This window comes from Clupea harengus, chromosome 19 (genome assembly GCF_900700415.2).
Source record: "Clupea harengus chromosome 19, Ch_v2.0.2, whole genome shotgun sequence".
NCBI lineage: Eukaryota > Metazoa > Chordata > Actinopteri > Clupeiformes > Clupeidae > Clupea > Clupea harengus.
The window spans coordinates 21138941-21161033 of NC_045170.1; the positions used below are offsets into that span (position 1 = coordinate 21138941).

Genomic DNA, 22093 nt, shown 5'->3' on the forward strand with positions numbered 1-22093 from the left:
TGCAGCCTTGTTACCAACTATACAAAAGAGTTGCCGTACAGCATTTGCATTGAAATGTGCATGTATGAAGGAAAAATATAGATGTAGTTACTATTACTGTAATGCTGTATATGTAAGTCATGGGCTATCAATGACACAAAGTGACCCAAAAATGCAACCACAACAAAAGACTTACAGTAGCATCTTGCATTGCCCATTCAGGTCAGCTACATGTTATTCAACAACACTCACTAACTTGCACACCAGATGTCTCTAGCAATCATTTAATCATTAATCATTTAATGTCAGAGAGAATATCAGGCCCTTTGGACTATGTTGGACTACATCATTTCCTGTTTGACAGAGTTGGCCGTATGTTGCAGTCTAGCCTCGGACCGCTGCTAACTGATTCTGAACTTAACTATCTTAGTGCCAGCTCTCACTATAATCACTTTTAATATTACATTGACTATGTGATTACTTCTATATCTGAATTCCAATCCTGGTCTTTGCCATTCCCCACCAAGGTGGTCGACTAGCTACTCCTAGTTGGCTTCCAGTGTGTGCCATGGCATCTTCTGGCGCCAGCTCTGCCTGCTGCCTGGTATGTAATATGTTTAGCTACTCCCCAACCTTCTTTAGTGGTCACGATACTTAATAATAATGTCAGGCCCTAGGCTCTGTAAAGCACCTTGAGGCAATTCATTTGTTTTGGCACTATGTAAATTAAATTGAATTGAATATAAGAGAGGCATTGTTTCAAAAGTAACAAACACTACAGCTTTTTTTGTCTGCATTCTGTCTGGTGATGTTTCCCTGAAATGTTAGATTGCCAAATGTCCTTTCTTTTACTGTAAATCTAACATTTTAGGGAAACATCACCCGACAGGATGCAAACAGTTTTAGTATTATTCCGATAAGCAAGCTGTTGCACTCTTTTCTAGGTAGTGTGACTCACTGTGTGGGATACGCTGTGTGGGTGTGTTGGAGACCTTACACCGACAGATCCAGATCTGTGTACAAACTCCTCCGGGACGGGCGCGCTCTTTCACTCCTGTTCTCCTACACATACTGTACCTATGCAGCTCTTATTGCATACAATAAGTATTTATCCTTCCAGTGGCCATCTTGGTGTACTGACGCAATCAATACAAAGAGAGACACAGCTGCAGATGTAGTGAATATGAATGATTTTACTTTGGCGATGTGTGTTAGACAAAGTTCTCAAGTGCACGTTTATGTGTGTGTGTGTTTATGTACATCTGTACATTCTAGCAGAATACAGACTGAAAATTTTTGTTGTTATTTGAAGCTGGTTGACACTAGCTGCAGTTACTCGGTTACACCCAGGGAGAGAGTGTTTATTTCCTTTTATGGTGGGTGAAAAAATAACCAATTCTGTGCAGGATTTAAAGCATTCTTTTGACAGTTTTTTCCAATCGTTATCACACTTGTTTCAATACCATGTACACTTTTTCAAAAGACTTAACACATCCAGCATATCAGTAGACTATGTGAACTAAACTGTGGATACTTTTCCATTGCTTAGACAAAATGCAGTCAATGACTTTCCGAAATGTATGGATACCTGTCATGGTAGATCATTATTACAAGATGCCATGGCACACACTGGAAGCCAACCACCAGCAAAACTCTGTGCAACTACAGCAATTTTTGCAGACATTCAGATACTCTGTTCAAAACAGTTCAAAACCGAACAAAATATAGATCACTGTAGATGGAAAGATGCTGTTTTGACAGACAGATGAAATTATACACCTGACATATGCAGATTATTCAGATTTTTGCTGAAAATGTCTTCAGTTTTCTGCTTTGTTTTGTTTGTTTGCAGCCTTATTACCAACTATACAAAAGTGTTGCCGTACAGCATTTGCATTGAAATGTGCATGTATGAAGGAAAAATATAGATGTAGTTGTCGCTGAAGAATTTTTCCCACTATTACTGCAATGCTGTATATGTAAGTCATGGGCTATCAATGACACAAAGTGACCCAAAAATGCAACCACAACAAAAGACTTACAGTAGCATCTTGCATTGCCCATTCAGGTCAGCTACATGTTATTCATTTACATTTAGTCATTTAGCAGACGCTTTTATCCAAAGCAACTTACATATGTGCGACTTACAATGTATACACATTTTACATTTACACTGATGGCACACTGCACATCAGGAGCAATTATGGGGTTCAGTGTCTTGCTCAAGGACACTTCGACAGGGAATCGAACTAGCACCATTCTGATTACTAAACGACGTCTCTACCTCCTGTACCACTGTCGCCCACATTCAACAACACTAACCACCACTTATCACACATGGTCTATTTGCTACACTCAAGAGTGGTATATAGAGAATTGTGACAGGCAAACCAACAGATCAAAAAAGTTTGTTCTTGATGTCATGACAACCATGACCACAATATTTGTGGAGTATGGGGGATTTTAGGGGTGAATAAGATGTGCTAAAGATTTTTTCTAAAGATTCAAGGCAAGGGAGAATGTTGCATGTGCAATGCAATTGTGAAGTTCATAAAAATGTCACCACGGATCCGCTTTAGGGCTGCAGGACACTTCTAGTGGTATTCTCGTGTAGTTTCACATACTGTACAGGAAAAGGAATGTGTCTGCACACTTTTTTTGTACTATAGTATACCACAGAACAGAATACTTCTAATTTCATTGAGAGAATTCTCAGGCTGATAGCGATCACTTCAGTCTAACTCCTGCAGGGTGCAAAACAGCTCAACAGCACACCACACCAACAACACTGTGTGCAACTGCTTGACAGCGAGAGAGAGAGATCCTGTCACCACTAATACAGATCGTTTGAGGAAATAGCACACGAAGCTCGGTCTCCTGAGACAAGCGATTGCATCAGAGTTTTAAGCGAGAGAGTGAGAGAGAGAGAGAGAGAGAGAGAGACAGGAAGAAAGAGAGAGTCCTGCAAACCGAAAGGCATCCATCACCTCCGAGGCGGTATTTTTCGCTCATCTACATTTTGGGGCCTCCTTTTTGTCGGCTTGCGTGTTTTCTCTGCAAACACCCAGAGAGCCCGTGGAGTTCATGGCTGTCTCTTCTGACGTGCAGCGTGACGGGCTTCTCTTTGTCTCGCCACTAATCTACTCTAAATGTAGTCATTTCTCTCAGCAGACATACAAGACAAGACCATCGGGAGCTTCCTTTGAACTGTCTGCTGGGGAGCTTTAGCGGGAAGGGCTGTGACTCATGTGGCATGTATTTTGCTCTGTGTTTAGTGTGTGTGTGTGTGTGTGTGTGTGTGTGTGTGTGTGTGTGTGTGTGTGTGTGTGTGTGTGTGTGCGTGCGAGTGTGTGTGTAAGAGACAGAGTAAGAGCCACATACTGTTGTTTATAAATATGTGGCTGTGTGTGTGTGTGTGTGTGTGTGTGTGTGAGTGAGAGAGTGTGTGAGAGAGAGAGAGAGACAGAGATAAACTATTGTTTGTAAATGTGTAAGTGTGTGTGTAAATGCACGTGGGAGAGAGAGTACTTGCATATTTCTAAATATGTGTATGTGTACTTAAATGAGTACATGTTTGTGGACTTGTGTCCCCAAAGGTCTTTCAAAGCATCCCCACTGAGCACTATGGGCAGTATGATAGCAATAGTCTGCCTTCAACCTTCAGAAGCTATAAGGGATGTGCTATGCTATATTTGTACAGACAGAAGGTGAATGTGAGGTCGTGTGACCTGTACGAAGACCATAGTACCTAGCTTGAACACCTCCTAGGCTGAATGCTCTAGCTGAGCAACTGCCACTAAGATAAATGTGAGTATTACAGGCCCAGTTAAAGCCTTAGTTATACACAAGAAAAGATGTTACATTCCTCATGCTATTGGCTGGGGACTTCCCACAGTGGTAAAATGTCTCTCCGTCACATGCAAGTACACATACTCAACAACCTAACCTAAATATCATACCAACAGTATGCACTACAACCATCATACCAATACTTAACAACAACAACAACAACAACAACAACAACAATGTCATTGTGAGCCAATTCAAGTGGGCACTTTCCTTTGTCAGTGTTTCATTGAATTATGCTTATGCCACCTCCAGGAGGCTCAACAGTGGTGCCTGCCTTTCCAGACCGACCCCCCTCCACACTCACGATGGGTTAGGACACATGTCAATACCAGGGACAACAACAGATACACCTCCAAAAGATTTCACATGCATATCTTTGTCTAAATGATGCACTGCCTAATTACACAAACATCAGTCTTGTTATACTATGGCATGCCACATGCTATCCAGGGTAAAGGGATGGGAGGTCTGGGGGGTAACCCCCTTCATAATACGAACCCGGGTTAGGGAAAGGGTAAGAATTGGATACGAACCCAGTTTTAGGGTAAGGGAAGGAAATGGGAATGCTTCTTCACTTACTACAGGTTCATTCACATGTTCCCAAGTAGTCTGTGAGTGCCTCAGCCACAACCACTGGCTTGCTTTTCAGCCTCCTGTCAGTGACCATCAGCCTTTCTATTTGAACCTGTTGTCTTGTCTTGGCTTGACCATTCTGTGAATTCCATAGCTTTCCATTCTATAATGATAGGTGACCTCCTACATTGCGATTCAATTTACTTTCTGCTGTACCCTTCAATCCTTCCTTCAATCCTTCCATACCCTTCAATCCTTCCATCATTGATGCAACTCCATTCCTTGACTTCAGAAGCCCCCTGCTCATCTAACCTTTGATTTCTGTCAACCGCCTGTTTCCTTCCACGGGAAACAACTAACATACTGGCTTGGACCAATTCCAGCCTATCAACACATTGCTTCAGGAGCACAGAATGGGGTGTAATTTGATTGGCTTTTCTCAAAAAGGCTCAAGTATCAACAACCTATTGCCAGAATCACAGACACTACTTTTAATGACACTCTCAAGTTCTGTACCATAGCCCCATGCTGCAGTCACACTGAGGCCTGAGAGGTGGTTTACCATTCGGGATTAACAATGAGGCGAGGCTCTAGCTGAGCGCCCTGCTTTAGACGACCAGCCCCCATTTAATTAAACATACTCCTAACTAGGATTGTAGCTACTGCCATTGATAAGTTGATAAGAAAACGCTGACGGGACTGATTTCACTTTTTCTCTCATCTAGTTATTAACGATTAGCGTAGCTGAGTTGCCATGGAATAGCCTAAGCTACTGGACCATAACGTGTGTGTACGTTGTCTCAGGTTTAAAAATAATTGTTCAAGCAAAATGGTCTTCTAATTAACCATACCTTCACAGCTTTCTTGATATTGCAGTGTACTCATCTCAGATTAATACGATTGTTGTGTTACATTTTTGCCACTCTAATTAGCATCGCCTCATCTTTGCAATTGGTGTAGCTGAGTTGTCACGGATTAAATGCTACTATACCAAAGTGTGCAGTCATTGTGCACTGTACTGTGTTAAGGGTGGGATAGTCAGGATGCAGCATTTCATCATGGTTACAAATTGGTATATCTACATGGCCTGAACGGGTTTTTTTTTTCATGATAATCTTGAGGGGGCCCTTTGAATAGGTGTAGCCCTGGGCCCTTAGTGTACTTGATTCAGCCCTAACCATGCCCCTGCATATGGGCTGTGGTGAAGAGGGGCCCACCCTATGAGACGGGTCTGCAGCTGCTTAGCCTCTGCCTTGTGGCTTTGGCTGCCTTGGTTAAACATCCAGAGAGTGGTTCTTTGTCTCCATTTCTGGTCCTGTTCTCTTTTAGCTGACACATATACATAGGGCCTTTAGAAACATGCATACGAAAACATAGTGTACATATGCAGAGGCCCTATGCCTGACCCATGTTGCAATGTTGACACACTCAGCCACACTAACAATACACCCACACTCACACTTCAATCACACTAGTTATTATCCACACACAAAACCATTGGGGGGGGGGGGGGGGGGGTGTAGCAATGTAACAGTCACTGCCAGAGTATAAGCACACACCTACGTACTGAGAGGTCTCAGAGTTTCAGTTAAAGCAAATACACAGTATGTAGAAGGTCTAAACACTGTCATAAAGCACACCTAAATATGAGTCGATTTATGGATCTACCTGTTGTTTTAAAGAGTGACTTTTTTGGTGGGTGGTTGCGGTGGCAGTAGAGGAATATTTGGTTCCACGTGTATGTGGTTTTGTCACTTGAAGGTCAAAAGGTGACAATGGAAACCTGACATCATGGCTGAAGTATGCGGAGTAAAAACATATGTTGGCCATTTTCAGTCGCAGAACCTTGATTTATTGGCCTTACTGTGGACATAACCTCTAAGTCTGCTCAATCGGTCACTTAACACAGCAAAAAGGTTAATGATATTTTTCACCAGCTTTTATATGTTAGGCTATTTTTCATAAATACCCGCAGTATCTAAGACTGATGTTGTGTGTAGCTTACTTTGTGGATTTTAAAATAATACATGAAGTGATAGTTCTGCTGTGCTGTGTTCTGTATAAAAAAAATTCGAAACGATTTTTATTTCATTGTTTACTTCCCTTTTCCACTTCTTAAAATGGACAAGTCTTTTTGAAACGTGTCACTTACCGTCTCGTCTATATGCTCACATTTGGATTTTAATGACAGGTTTGAAATGCAGCAATCCGCAAGCAGGCGGGCGGGCGGGCGGTTTCAAGAGGGGCAGAGAGCGAGCGAGAGAGTCCTGCCCTTTTTCAAGATTTCCTGTTTGACAGAGAGAAGTGTAAGTGTGTGACTAAACTTTAAGTTCAGCCTCGTGTGTGAGCTTTTCAAAACGGAAAAGCTGCCAAGAGGATAAGAAAGAACATGTTGGACGTATGCCTTTCTTAATCTTCCCATCACAGGGTGAAACATCATCTCTGGGTTTATCGATTCTTCGAGAAATTAATGAGAAGACGAGGATTAAATTTGACAGCCTTCAGATGGAGCGACTTTGCTTTTCCGCTTTTTGGTATGGACTGATACTCTTCAGCAGTTGTGTCCTTATCGACATAACAGGTGAGAAGTTATTAACCATAATTTCTTTGTTTTCATTAAGTATGTAAATTACCCAGTACGCTTTGGACTGGATGTAATTGTGTAGCATCACTCCTTCCTCAACCATAGCTAGCAATAATTAGTAGCCCGCAGTTACAGCAACTTTTGCAGCAGGTGGCCTGTACGATTCAGTGAGCAAGTCAAATTAACTTCTTTAGAGAAGCCGTTATGTGAAACTTCATGGACAACTGTACTGGTATAGGGCCTTGCCATTAACAAAAAAAAGAGTGCACCGAATCGCTTGAAAACAGTTATTTTGGAAAGCTTTAAGTACACCAATATTGGAATAAAACAGAACACTGTTCATACAGTGTAAAGTAAGCCGGGCCATATTGAGTCAATTTTAGGATGATGCTTTTGTTGAGGATGAACTTGTTTGTGTGTTTTTTGTTACTTGAATCAACATGTCATTATGATTTTACTGTATGCTGTTATGACCTACAGCGTCTTCACAGTAGAGATGTGCCACTTCTTCACCTGTTTTAACGACGCCTCTGGTGGTCTCACTCTAAATAAATAAATTCGACCTTTGAGTACGAATTGAAACACCTTTTTAGAGAACCTTCAGGGGATTAAACCTATTCTCTTCCATACTTAGCCTAGCAGACGTCTCCATGTAAGAGGCACTATGGTTCTCGGTGGCTTCTTATTTACCATAGCGCATCACACTCTGCAATTATGACTTGGCAAGGTGTCATTTCACCCTGACCATAGCCCGCCTCCGTTTGGGTTAAAATTACATACTTGTTAGTGTGTGTGTGTGTGTGTGTGACTTTCTATGGATATAATTGTATGGAATACACACTCCCACCATCATTAAAGCCAGGAACATGCTCACAGGTATACTGTGGTGGTAGAAGCAGTGGAATAGAACTTGCTTATAAAGGATTATTTCCCCCATATGCAGTCTCTTTGAAGCTCTTTGTCTTTGAGTAGCGTGAGTTTAAGTAAGTTTGAAATACCCCTCATATGAATCACTCTCAACTTCACGGACCTGGTTTGGCCTCCCACTGAGTCTTGTCTTGCTGGCAAGTGTTGGCAGAGTTGTGTGTGCTCACGATGGGGTTTGCAAGCATCTGACTGCCAGGAGCGAGGGTGTTTTCTGTTTAAGATACAGCACTAACCACAGGTTGAATGGAATCTATGGCATCTGTTAGTTTTATAACTCAGGATTCAGATTTAGTTTTAACCTGATAGCAGTGGCATAACTGAGTCTGCATAGGTGTGACTTGTCATAACTTCATCCACTAATAAAAGTGTAAGTTTTGAATGTAGTGCCCATCAGTTCACCATTGTGCTTATGTAACTGTTGTGTAATTGCTATCCTGTGTAGAGCTATTGATTTATTTGACATAATTGGAAACATAAATGACGTGCAGGAGAAGGTGAAAAAAGGTGAAGGGAGGCTTAAGGCTCAAAAGGGCTTATCAAGTAGCCTCCGTGAGCAGTTTGTCACCCAACACAACAGTTATTCAGTTAGCACAAAGGAAAATAAGTGGAAATTAGCTGTGCGTTGTGCATCTTGAGAAGGTCACAGTGAGGTCTCGTGGTCACACCGTTCTAACTGCCTATCGTGAGTGTCTGAGCGTGCTGAGGCAAGCAGCTAGGAAGACTACTTCAGCAAAGTCAAAGGCTTCAACTTTGTCATCAAAGTTTCTTCACTTGCTTCCTGCAATGCAATGTTGCCCTCCAGTAATCCTAGTTTGAGGTGCACTCTCTCTTTCTCACACACACACACACAGGCATACACTGAATCTCCTCTGGTAAAGTAATTAGCCCGGCCTGATGTCACTCGGTCGCTCTGGCACGTCATTAAAAACTGAAGGAGTCTTTTCACAGTCAGAGTGGAAAAGCAGAGCGATCTGGCAGTGCAATAGATACCTTTCTCCCTCTCTCCCTCTCTCCCTCTCTTTCTCTCTCTCTCTCTCCCTCTTTCTCTCCCTCTCTCTCTCTCCCTCACTTCCTCCCTATCTCTCTCTCTCTCCCTCTTTTTCTCTCCCCCCTCACTCCCTCTCTCTTGCTCGCTTTACTCTGCCTCCCTTTCTCTCTCCCTTTGTCTCTATACCTCTCCCTCTCTGTCTCTTCCAATCTCTGCCCCTCTCTGCCTCTACCTCTCTTCCCTCTTTCCTCTCTCTTTCTGTCATTCCTGCTTGTCACTTCTTCTTCTCTTCTGCTCATGTTTCTCTCTGTGCTGTTCCAAGGGGAAGGTCTCAGTCGTTGACTCCGAAATTCAATTAGCCAAAGTGCCATTAACAATAGACATGGTCTCAATGCCCTTTACAGAGCCCAAGTCCTGAACCCCCTAGGGCAAACACAAGACGACGGTGGCAAGGAAAACCTTGAGCAGAACCCAGCTCAGTGGGGAGATCCATCTCTGTAGAGGGATAGAAAGAAGAGAGAGAGGGTGTAGGGTAGGGGGGAGGGAAGATAATCAAAAGACAATTTGATTTTTAAAAGTTATTGTTATTAAAAGTTGCTCGCACACTCGTAGGGACCTTGTGTCTGGCTTCTCTTTGTCTTTCTTACCCCACCGTTCCCTGTCATGACTGCCAGACTCGGCATACTGCAGTCACACACATAGCCTAGTGCCTTCAGGGGATTGACTGCTCCAGACATTTGCAGAATATTTTTATACAAACGTTAGCTTAAGAAATTTGATACATGGAGGTGTATGTTTGTTTATGTACATGTGCGTGTTTATGGATATGTATTGTACATTGTACACCTGAGCTTACAGGTGTGTGTGTGTGTGTGTTTATGTGGTGCTTGGATTCTCCCATTGTGTTTGACAATGCATAACGACACCTAACTGGAACATGTGAAACAGTAACATGTAATAAATATATAAATACAAGTACTTTACTATACTCAAATGTCTTTATTTTGTCTTCTATCAGATGGAATGGCGTTGAATGCAAATCGTTGTAGAGTCTGTGATATGCAGGACACCACCTGCTCTGGTTCAGGATCCTGCCACTCAGAATGTCACACCGCCAGACTTTGCCACAGTCCAGAAGAAGTCTGTGTCAGTATTTGGTATGTGATGTATATCAAATCCTAAATAATTACACAATAGTCAAAACAACTGTCAACCAAGTCAGGAGGTAAATGGTTAAAGGCTCACACTTTTCCCTGATTGAACTCAAGTGTAGACATTGGGTTGTTAATTAGCAGGTAAACTGTGGTCGCTAGCAAGCTCTACACAAATGTGAACATATTCATTTAAAGCAGCGCAAAAGAGTTTTGGAGACCAGCATGAACGGCAGGTGTGGTTATAGTGGCTGACCATATACCTTAAAAACTAATTGGAGCATGATACCAAAACTAGTTGCCTATAAAAACATACCTCAAAAAGTGGTTAGTTCCTACATAGTGTTGCTTTAAAGGGAAGATCCAACTAGATACCCAGTTATATATATATATAAACTATTTTGGCATCCGTATGTATGTCTGTAAATTAATATTTTCTTATTACCATGGTGTCTGTTTCCAGGAGGAAGAAGGATGATAATGTCACCATGGACACGATCTGCCACAACCCGGCCCACAGGCTGCACGGGGTCCTGCTGGACGACTATAACAACAGCAAGTGTGAGATGAAGGAGAGGAAGAGCCAGGGCTCCCAGCTCTACATGTGCTCCTGCTCAGAGGACGAGTGCAACGACCACGTCTTCTTCTCAGGCAGCATTAGTCATGGTGAGTGTGTGTGTGTGTGTGTGTGTGTGCGTGTGTGGGGGATGTGGGGGATGTGGATTAGGAAAGGACTGAAGGGGGTGAAGATGCAGATGTGCTTTTTTTTGGGTGCAAGCCCATACATGTTTGATCTATCTGTCTAGCCAGTATAATTTACTTGATTTGTTTGATGTTTTTATCGTTTTGGTGTCTTGTTTGTTGTGTCTGTGCGCTAAAATGTCTTTATTGAGTTGGCTTAGTAAATCAGAACGTCAGACACACTTAACTGTGTCTCCAAAGTCAGGAGTCAAGTCTGAACATGGCCAAAGAAATATGTGCTATCCAAACAAGCACTGGAGGAGAATGCACAACGTGTGTGTGTGTGTGTGTGTGTGTGTGTGTGTGTGTGTGTGTGTGTGTGTGTGTGTGTGTGTGTGTGTGTGTGTGTGTGTGTGTGTGTGTGTGTGTGTCATGCAGTTCAAATATTTTAGCTTGCGGCACTAGATTCTGAAATGTTGGTGTGTATATCTGTGTGTTTGTGTGTTTGTCAGTCTGTGGCCCTTTGAAAGTTATATATTATTTTACTCATACAGCGAGTAGTGAATTGTTAGACTGTTTTGTTTGAACTCTCAAGCAGTCTAAGAGATTGGTCTCCTTAGTCTTCGTCTACACCTGGTGACATCTCCTCCAAACATTTCCTCCAGGTAGTTTTCTAGCTGCATATGAGTATTAGTTCAAAAACACTTTCGGAAGAAATTAGACTTAAAACTTGAAGAAGTACCAGAAAACGGAAGCTTTACTTCTTTACCCTCTCTACTATGCTCAAGGCTGTCGTGGTGCTATAAAGTGTGCAAATGACTTTGTGTGGTGTGCAATACCTGCTCTGGCATGCTCTACTTGATCAACATCTGTTACGCCATTCAAGAACCTTTTAGGCCAGGAAGGCATTGATATACATAGAAATATGGGGAAATATGTGAAGCATTTCTACATTGAAATACATATACATAGAAATATGGGGAAATATGTGAAGCATTTCTACATTGAAATAGATAGAATTATGGGGAAATATGTGAAGCATATCTACATTGAAATACATAGAAATACGGGGAAATATGTGAAGCATTTCTACATTGAAATACATAGAAATACGGGGAAATATGTGAAGCATATCTACATTGTTGAATGAGTGTGTCACAGGCACCCTTTTATCTCATCCTCAAAGAGTACCTAACTCGTTCAGTAACTCAGTGAATTGCTGGCCTGAATTGGCATGTGTCTGCCAGGTTCAGGGCCAGAATAGGACCAGAATAGGACCACAACTGGGCCAGAATCAGCCGAAATCTGGGCCTGTACCTGTGATCTTGTATGTGTGTAGTGCATGTAAATGTACTCCTTATCCTGTGAATGGTTTCAGAGACTCCTCATGTCCCTGATAGAGTGCCAGTGGAGAACACGCCGCACCCAGCGAGAGCCATTGCACCTGGTCTGGCCTCAGGTGAGCAACAGCACTAACCTGCACACACACACATGCGCACAACATACACACACACACACACGTTGCACACGCACGCACACTCACGCACACACGTGCACACACATAAATTGGCGCACCCGCATACGCACACACACATACACACACACACACACACACACACACATAGCTTTATACACAGTCCTAAGCCACAGGACAGCTGTCATTGCTCTTCATGGTGTTTCGAGACATTTGGCTGATAACTTATATGTTATATGTAAAAGGAAACCCATGCAAAGACTTTCAATGAACTCTAACTTATTTAGTCTACTCAAGTTGACTTTGGTCCTGTTCTTGAGTGTGTCTGAAAACATATTCAAACCATCTTATGACAGAAAGTGTGATTACTCACACATCTCGTGACCTAAGCGTTGTCATTGCACTCCAACACGCCAAAGCAGCTTACTTATAATGAAAGGGTTTCTGACTGATGGTAAGCTCTGTACCGTGATGGCACCTGTTGCTAACACACTTCCTACTTCCGTGTGCCTCTCATACTCTCTAGCCATTTCTTCTCACCCCATCTCTTTACTGTAATAGTCGTCATAAGAGGAAGCTTTATGTGGATAACACTTTAAGAACAGGAGCTCGCAAAAAGCACTTTAACAGACGTTAAAAGACAAGAAAGCATTGTTCAGTGAAATGAAGAGAAAAAAATTAAGAACATTTATTTGAAATACAACAAAGTCAAGAAAATGTAGAATGATTTAAATTTGAAAGATAGAATGAACTCAGACACATGAAAATTCTCCTTCTAACTGTGCACCATGGTGTCCCCAACAGTGGCCAAGGGCTCGGGTGTGCTGAAGATCAATATGCTGTGTAGGTTCTGTGACGTGCGACCCAGCACCTGCAACAACACCGGAAGCTGCTACAGCGAGTGTGATATCACTGCCATCTGCGCCAACGCTAACGAAGTCTGCGTTAGCATCTGGTGAGTAGAGTCACCCAACTCTCCCCTCAAGAAGACCTTGGTAGGAAGGAGCAAAGGCTATTCTCGACTGTTTCATCCAAAGTAACTTACTGTGCAGGACAGATTTGTCTGCATCTTGTCATCAGTAGGCGAAGGCTAACCACTGTACCACTAACACCTCGTGTGCATGTGCAGTTACATTACAGTTATTCGTTTACTTTATAGTTGCCGATAAACTCACACCCTCAAAAAGTTAATTCCTGCATAGTGTTGCTTCAAAGGGACTATCCAAGTAGATGCCCAGTTATATATAAACTCTTTTGTCATCCATACATAATGTCTGTAATACATACTGTACATATAGGTAACATATGCATGATCTGGGCCTTGTTCCACCAGTTCAACTACAGGACCACATGTAAAAATGTAAGAAAATAGGTCAAAGATTCTTAGAAAGAAATCTTAATGGAGGGGGCTGATCAAGCATCTTTTGATGTCTTTGTGGTACGGTGTCATTCTCAGTTTGAGCCTACACTGAAAGTCTTATTACAAAAGTGATGGAAATTAAGTTGGTTTTAAGTCTTTCCCATTCTTGCTGTGCATAGGCTGTAGACACCCATGCTTCTTTGAAAGATACATTCTGGGGAAACCTCAAGCAAACCTCAAACAGGGCCACAGACACAGAGAGAAAGAGAGAGAGAAAGAGAAAGAGTGAGAGAGAGAAAGAAAGAAAGAGATACAGTGAGCCAAAATGGTGATGTCTGGCTCTGAGAATAGAAAGGTTCCTGGGGGTCAGTAAGGATGCCACACAAAACCCGCCATGTCTGAACTGAAACTGAGCTTACTTTTTCATGTCTCTGTCTGCACAATATGAACTCTTCACAGGGTCAGTTCGTCCCATCGGTTGTCTGTGAATGTTTTGCCCAAGGGAGGACTATGAGGAACCTTTAGTTAGAGGGAGCAGGGAAATAACTTTGTGCCAGGGGAAGCATTTTTTATGGATCACTGCGTTTTAGGGTTAGCTATTTAGAAGCCCAAATTTTGGCCCGTTTTCATTCCCTAGTCTGAAAACAGCCCCTAGTTTTTCCGGTTTTTTTCATGTGTGATCTGTTAGATATTATGTCTGTGTTTTACATGTAGTCATTAAGCAGACGCTAAACTTTAACTAAGGGTTTCCATTAAAGCAAGCACATTTAAGCTCTGTCTGGATCCATGGCCTATGATCTCAGCATAGTACGAGCTGGCTCCGCTAGTTGATCCACAGGACTGTACTCTGTTAGAAGTAGTGTGATGGTAGTAGTGTGATGGTAGTCATGCCAACAAGAATGAAGAACCTGGAAAAATGATATCAACTTTATAGTTGCCGAGGAACACATACCCTCAAAAAGTCAATTCCTGCATAGTTTTGCTTCAAAGGAAAAATCCAACTAAATGCCCTGTTATATATAAACTCTATACGTAATGTTTGTAAATATATATTCACTTGTTACCATGGTGCCTGTTTCCAGGAGGAGGAAAGATGATAATATCACCATGGACACGATCTGCCACAACCCGGCCCACAGGCTACACGGGGTCCTGCTGGACGACTATAACAACAGCAAGTGTGAGATGAAGGAGAGGAAGAGCCAGGGCTCCCAGCTCTACATGTGCTCCTGCTCAGAGGACGAGTGCAACGACCACGTCTTCTTCTGTAAGTGGAGGAGTGTGTGTGTGTGTTTGTGTGTGTGTGTGTAGATCTGAGTTTGTGTGTGTGGTGAATATGTGTGTGTGTGAGCGAGCGGGGTGCTGTGTGTTTGAGAAAGATGCAAAACAGACCCTTCTCTTCCCTACTTAACCCTCTCTCCCTCTTGGGTTTGGGGATATGTTTCTGTGCCTGATAAAGAACACACACCTAGAAAACGAATCTGCGACCAGAAAACTCAATCTTTCAGTGTGTTTTAATTCATAAATCATTAGCAGTGCAGTGAAACATTCTAACCCATTAACTGTAGAGAGACTACCATGTGTCTGGAGGTCCTGTGTGTTATGGTCAAGGTCTAACTGTTTTATACAACACTTCAAACCAGTTGAACGATTTATTCAGTTCAAGAGGCATTCCATGAGTGAGAATATCCTTGAACAACCCCACTCGGACTGTTCACCGCTAGTAATCACTCCATGTTTGATATAATTCAACCGTTGAATTGTAGGACGTCAACATTCATTCAAAGCGAGAGATCAGAATAGCAGGCAGCAATTTTATAGCGTTTCACAGTTATCGAGAGAGAAAAGGGAGCAAATTGAGTAGGGGCAATGTACAAATTAACATGTAATGTGAAGACAAGAATGTGTTCTAAATTATAGGTTCTCTCACTCAGCTTGGCTGCAGAGCGACCGTATTCATTGCTTGGCAACACTTGGCGCTGAGAACTGTGGAACTGTTTTTGGGGTCAGAGAAGGAATAAACATAATAGAAAGAAACGATTGAAAACACAATCTGGTGTTTTCAAACTCAATTAGTCGGTAGTAGAACCGCTGTACAAAAGAAATATGACAATAGGCTCATGGGGTTGGGAAACTTTTGGGGTCACAGCTGTTAAGATATCCTTTACCAACCGCCCTCTCACTACTGTCATAGTGCTTAAACAGACAACACCCCCTCATCCACTGGGGCTTTGTTAGGGCCTCAGCGAAACAAGAAGCAGAGAGGGCTGTTGGGCAGCTGTTTTGTCTAGAGACTCAGGTCGCAGTGCTGGAACGAAAATGTATTTAGACTTCGACAGCATCCCCAGAAAGAACAGCAGCAGCGGCAGCCAGTTACATTTCCGTGACCTGGCTCTGTGCAGTCACCAAAATTGAAAGCATCTGTACCCAACAGCGTCATGGAAAAACATTTCCTACACATACACACACCTCTTGCTGAGGGGGGGGGAGCATTGGTGGGTGGAATAGCACACACGTGTTAGCTGCTCAACGTGCAGCCGATGACAAGACAGCACCCACCCCCTGCCTGGTTCGTCCTCTGCCAGCCCCAAAACAGACATGAATAGGGCCTCTGTGACCAAAAACCCCAGCAGGTGTAAATAGGAGCATAAACAAACATCTGATGCCTGTGCGCGCGGAAACAGGACGTCACGGTGTGGGGGAGACATTCAGACACTGCACACAGTTTGTGCAAGCTGTCAACAAGGTTTTCATATTCTCGTCTTTTGTCATTTAGTTTCTCCCTCATCTCTTTCCCCCTCTCTCTCCTTATCATTTTCTTATCTCTCTCTTTCTTTCTCTCTCTCTCTCTCTCTGTCTCTCTCTCTCTCTGTCTCACTCCCTCTCTCTCTCTCTCTCTCTGTCTCTGTCTCTCTCTCTCTGTCTCTCTCTCCCTCACTCTCTCTCTCTCCCTCACACTCTCTGTCTCTCCCTCTCTCTCTCTCTCTGTTATATTTTGCTGGCTGGCGATGGCTCTGAGAGAGAGCTAAGAGTGTGCAGACATGTGGTTTCCTGTCTGTTTAAAGCATGATGGCAGCATGGTATGTCATGTGTCTGCTACGCCCCACTTCTTTCTTCCCCCTTTCTCCCTCCTTCTGTCTTGCAACACAATCTGCTAATATCGCAGTGTGTTTACCTTACCAGACAACGTGTTAACAAGCCATTTACAAGCCCTCGAGCCCCAGGAGAGCACACACATGCACCAAACACTGTGTCGCATTTGTTTTGCATTAATGCCGTTATTGCAGCGACTTCTTGCAACAACAGGAGACGTAACTCTTGGTCACACGTGATATGCTCGATCTGTTGTGCAGCTGTCCTTTTTGATGTGGACATCGGCCGGTCTGAAGACACGGCCCTCTTTAGACCTGACGCGGAGAGACGAGAGCAGACTTGTTGACTCCCGAGGAGCGCAGAAGAAGAAGGCCGTTGTACTCCGCTAACGAGCGCTAGGGTAATGCTAGTTTTGGAGAGGCGTATTGACATTCCACAGTGAAGTGCTACGTTCCTCAGTCTGCATGTAGTCGACAGGACGGCGCTCTGCACTCTGAGTTTAAAAGCTGTATAAACACACAGCAGTGTGTGTGGATGTGTTTTCCTTTGGTGCCTTTTTGCCAGGAAAAGACAAAACACTTACCTTTTTTCTTCTTCAAAGTCACTATTACTACCAAATTCCGTGGCAATAAGATTGGTATCACAAATACTATTGCTACAGATATGTGTAAATACTTCATTTATGGTCCGCTTCCCCTTTTTCTGCCCTAAGTTGGTAGAGTGAACAGCATTGCAAGCAAGCAGTCGACCTGGGCTTGCTTTGGGGAAAATGTGCTGTGCTTTTAAATTTTATGTATTTTATTAGTTTGTACCTGCATACATCACTTTTACCCTGTGTGTTTATGGCAACAGTATGCACGCTAGTTATAGTTATACACGCGAAACCATTCCCGGACCAAACATATTCAGTATTAAGTATTGGTACGGAATCTAATTCAATCTTTTCTCTTAGAAAAAGATAGTTTCTAATGAAGTATTCTGTGTTTTGTGTTTGTGTGTGTGTGTGTGTGTGTGTGTGTGTGTGTGTGTCATGCTGAGCCACATACATTCGTCTAGTCAAGTTTCTATTTCAACAATTCCGCATTAGATGTTCCACGTTGGCAACTTCCTTTTCCTGAACTTGTATCCAGAAAAAGGAATTTTACGCAGAATTAGCGTCTGTTTAAAACATGCTCTCTAAAAAGAGGAACCAAAGGCAAAATAGTGCTGACTTTGTATCTTGACCACGTACTGTGGTCTTACTCAAAGCGAAAGTGTTTTCAAGGGACCTGAATTTCCATCAGGTTCTGATGTCACATCTGGCTCTTTCTGTGTCATTAAAGTTTGTCTGTTTACAGGTAGGATATTGTGGAAGCCGGACATAACTCACAGACATATGTTATCTGCTACTTTGCAGTAGTAAGCTTGCTCTGAAGTCAGGGAGTTTACAAACACGATAATGACACAGACAGTAAGAATGTGTGTGTGTGTGTGTGTGTGTGTGTGTGTGTGTGTGTGTGTGTTTGTAAGCCAATGAAGTTTTAAAAAAATATCTCTGTAATGTTTATGAGGAAGTCTACAGATCTGGTGATGTGAGTCAGACAGATAGATATGACCTGAAGTAGAAGTCTAGTCCTGATACACACAAGAAGCATTGACATGAAAACAAACTTTCTTGCAAGTTTCTTGAGATGTTTCCCAGGGACCAGTGAGCTAGTGTGAGCCTCAATAAATACTTGAATGAGTTCATGTCTTTTTGTTGAAAATCTTAAGAATATTTACCCTCAACTCCCACCCCCTCTACTCAGGGAATGGCAAAGAAAAGGACTTCCAGGTTCTCTTTGTGATCCTGGTCAGCCTGGTACCTCTGCTGGGTTTGGCCATGCTGGTGATCGTCAGCTTCTACCTCTACCGGGTCGGCAGGCAGCGCAAGCTCTGGAAGACGGCCCAAGTGGCCCGGGGCAGGCGCAAAGGCGGGCGGGCTCCAGACTTCAGCGACGTGCACGCCATCATGCTGGACGACGACCACTCCGACAGCAGCTCCACGCTGGCCAACAGCCTCAACCACAACAACGAGCTTCTGCCTATTGAGCTGGACGCCCAGGTGGGCAAGGGCCGCTTTGCCGAGGTCTACAAGGCCAAGTTAAAGCAGGGCGCCTCGGCCACCGGCGAGCCCTTCCAGACCGTCGCCATCAAGATTTTCCTCAGCGAGGAATACCTGTCTTGGAAGAACGAGAAGGACATCTTTTCCGACGCCGACCTGCGCCACGACAACGTGCTGCTCTTCCTTACTGCCGAGGAGCGCAAGCTGGAGAAGCAGTACTGGCTCATCACGGCCTACCACCCGCTGGGCAACCTCCAAGAGTACCTGGTGCGCCACGTGGTGAGCTGGGGCGATCTGCGGACGCTGGGCAGCTCGCTGGCGCATGGGGTGGCACACCTGCACAGTGACCGGACGCTCTGCGGGCGGCCCAAGGTGCCCATCGTCCACAGGGACCTGAAGAGTTCCAACATCCTGGTGAAGGGCGATCTCACATGCTGCCTCTGCGACTTCGGCTTGGGACTGCGGCTGGACAACTCACTGTCCGTGGACGAACTGGCCAACAGTGGGCAGGTGAGAATTAATTACATTTGCATTTATAGTCATTAATTCGCTTTTATCCAAAGCGACTTGCAATACAACTTACAAAGCGGCTTACATGTCTTCAGTGGTGTTAGTGGTATAGTGGTTAGCGTCATCTCGCTCCAAAGTGGTCAACCCGGGCTCGATTCCCGGCAACTTACTTATAAGGATGTCTATGTAAGTCGCTTTGGATGTAAACGTCTGCTAAATACTGGACCTTTACATTAGGGCAAAAAATATTTTACAAAGTCACAGTAAGCTAGGAGACTTGTTGAGAGTAAAAAAAAAGTACTAATTCAAGCACTAGTTCAAACAGAAAAGTTGTCAGCAGCAGTTCCTGTGCTCGACATTCTGCTGGATCTTAATCATGATTTATATTGAATCTGTAAACTTGTGAATTGCCTTTGTCCTGGGGCTCAATGATGTGACATTTGCAGCACCCTGGGCTACTTAAGGACAGTACTTTAATTCCGTAATAAACTTCGTACCTCACCAGGTGTGAATACTTAAACCGATAAGCATAGTGATAAATCGATAAGGGAATTTGAACCTTCTTAGCCTCTCCACTCGACAGAATGCCATTATTTGTGTTCACACTTTGGCTACTTAACGGCTCTTAAACACATCTCATAAACTCGATTTAAACCTAGTAAAAAGCACGTTAAATTTGCCCAGTTACAGAACGTTTTTGTATGTCACTACTGAATCCTGTGAAACTCCCTAGTCTCTGACGGAGTGCCACTGCGTGTCTGTTGTGCTCCCACAGGTGGGAACAGCCAGATATATGGCCCCAGAGGTGCTGGAGTCCCGCATCAACCTGGAGAACACAGAGTCCTTCAAGCAGACAGACGTCTACTCCATGTCCCTGGTCTTATGGGAGATCACCTCGCGCTGCGACGCCATAGGGGGTACGGTCGTGTTCAAATGTTTTCCTAATTCTTAATCAATGAAGTATCTATGTGTCTGTCTATCTATCTGTCTGTCTATCTGTCTGTCTATCTATCTATCTATCTATCTATCTATCTATCTGTCTGTCTGTATATCTATCTGTCTGTCTGTCTATCTATCTATCTATCTATCTATCTATCTATCTGTCTATCTATCTATCTATCTGTCTATTTATTTGTCTACCCATCCATACATCCAACAAGCTGTTGTGTGCCTAAACCTCACTGTGAGAATTGCAATCTGTATTTCTACTATGGATGCTTCCATATTCTCAGTGTTTGTTTAGTCAGGGAGAATGGGGCAAGATAGTGGGCTGTTATACTCACCCATTCGCCTAAATTGAAATATATCAAGAAAGTGTGTGTGTGTGGGGGGAGGGTACTGATTTTGACTGGCTCTCAACGTGTAAACTCAAAGGTGTTTGCCCTGATATTTATCTGTTGGAGGAGGAGGAGGAGGAGTAGGAGTAGAGTCCCCTGGCCTCGCTAATGTCCCTTAGTTCCTGTTTGCCTCTGCCCAGGCCTATATATGTGTGGGAATCGCAGAAAGAGCTGATTACCTATGGCAGCCCACATGGGCCATATTTCATTGGGGGTTGTTTTCATTTCCCCTCCTCTCTCTGGCTGTCTCTGAGGAGCTGTTTGTGTTTGTTAGTGAAGGCCCGTCTCCATTGTGTCAGGCCACTGATAGAGCGCCTCTCAGTGCCTGCCTGATCCTGTGCCCGGCCCACCACCATTTCCTGTTTTTGCGATCGTTGCCCCAACACCCCCCCACCCACACACACCGCATCCCCCCCACTACCACCATCACCACCACCACACACACACACACACACACTCTAATGGGGCCCTTTAAATAGGCTGGCTTGAAACCGTGAATGAGAAAACAACAGTGAGCGAGTGACCCTCAAAAATGCATGCAAGCTGTCGTTGCCGTTTGTTCTCGTTGGCACCAGGCCACACCGCGCGCAGACATAGCTGTACGCTACGGGATGCACTGGTGGACCAAACCCATTGGCCTAACTTAGCCGCGCTGCGGCCACTGGCTCCGAAACAGGAACGGCAAGACATACGATTTTCAAAAGCACGTTGTGAAACATACATACACATCCACCCTCCAAAATGCTATAGATTATAAAGCCCCAGTCATTTATTTATACATCCTTTCATTCATTCATCCATCCATCCATGACTGCGCCTCTGTTTATTTTCTGTGTCCACGGCTGTTTTTCCAGTGTTTGCCTGAAATGTTCCCAGCAGGCTTCCATAAGGCGCCTGTGTTTCCAGAGGCCGCTCAGATGGTTTGAGTGGCGCGACTGTCTGCTAAGAAGTAGGACAAGTCCAGCAGCAGACTCCGGCTCTCTCTCCCTCTCTCTCTCGTTCTTTCCCTTTCCCTCTTTTTCTCTCTCTCTCTCTCTCTCTCTCTCTCTCTCTCTCTCTCTGCGTAGGCCAGGATGTCTCCTGCACTGAGCCTGTAGCCCTGGGGCTGTAAATAACCCCCTTCTCCTCCGCACACCCCTCTCTCTTTCCCTCTCTTTCCCATCTCTTTCTCTCTGTTTCTCATACACACACACACACACACACACACACAACACACATACACACACACCAATATAGACAGACATAAACTGGAAAACGCACACACTCTCTCTCTTTTTTAAATAAACACACACATACACACATACACTTATCCACACCCACATACATGCCCAGACACACACATACACACACACACACACTTTTCGCTTTTAGACACACACACACACACACACACACTCACAATTGCAGACAGTAGGAAAGATTAAGGGAGAAAGAGACATGGGAGTAGAAGCAAGTAGCAGAGAGAGAGAGAGAGAGAGAGAGAGAGAGAGAGAGAGAGAGAGCG

General features: G+C 43.8%; 1 protein-coding gene across 3 annotated transcripts in view; it reads left to right on the plus strand.

Annotated features, from left to right (window-relative positions):
* The first annotated feature begins 335 nt into the window (after positions 1 to 335).
* LOC105903669 (TGF-beta receptor type-2-like) overlaps positions 336 to 22093 on the plus strand; it is a 29263-nt gene continuing 7505 nt past the window's right edge. The window contains exons 1-10 of one of the 3 annotated variants that reach the window (XM_031586049.2): positions 336 to 583; positions 6593 to 6707; positions 6829 to 6982; positions 9919 to 10057; positions 10515 to 10717; positions 12111 to 12191; positions 13011 to 13161; positions 14649 to 14833; positions 18447 to 19252; positions 20028 to 20169. In XM_031586049.2, coding sequence (XP_031441909.1) covers positions 6600 to 6707; positions 6829 to 6982; positions 9919 to 10057; positions 10515 to 10717; positions 12111 to 12191; positions 13011 to 13161; positions 14649 to 14833; positions 18447 to 19252; positions 20028 to 20169 — 1969 coding nt within the window. In that variant the 5' untranslated portion in view covers positions 336 to 583; positions 6593 to 6599. The remainder of the gene's footprint in view (positions 584 to 6592; positions 6708 to 6828; positions 6983 to 9918; positions 10058 to 10514; positions 10718 to 12110; positions 12192 to 13010; positions 13162 to 14648; positions 14834 to 18446; positions 19253 to 20027; positions 20170 to 22093) is intronic. The other 2 variants (XM_031586050.2, XM_031586052.2) reach the window with 2 other exon arrangements.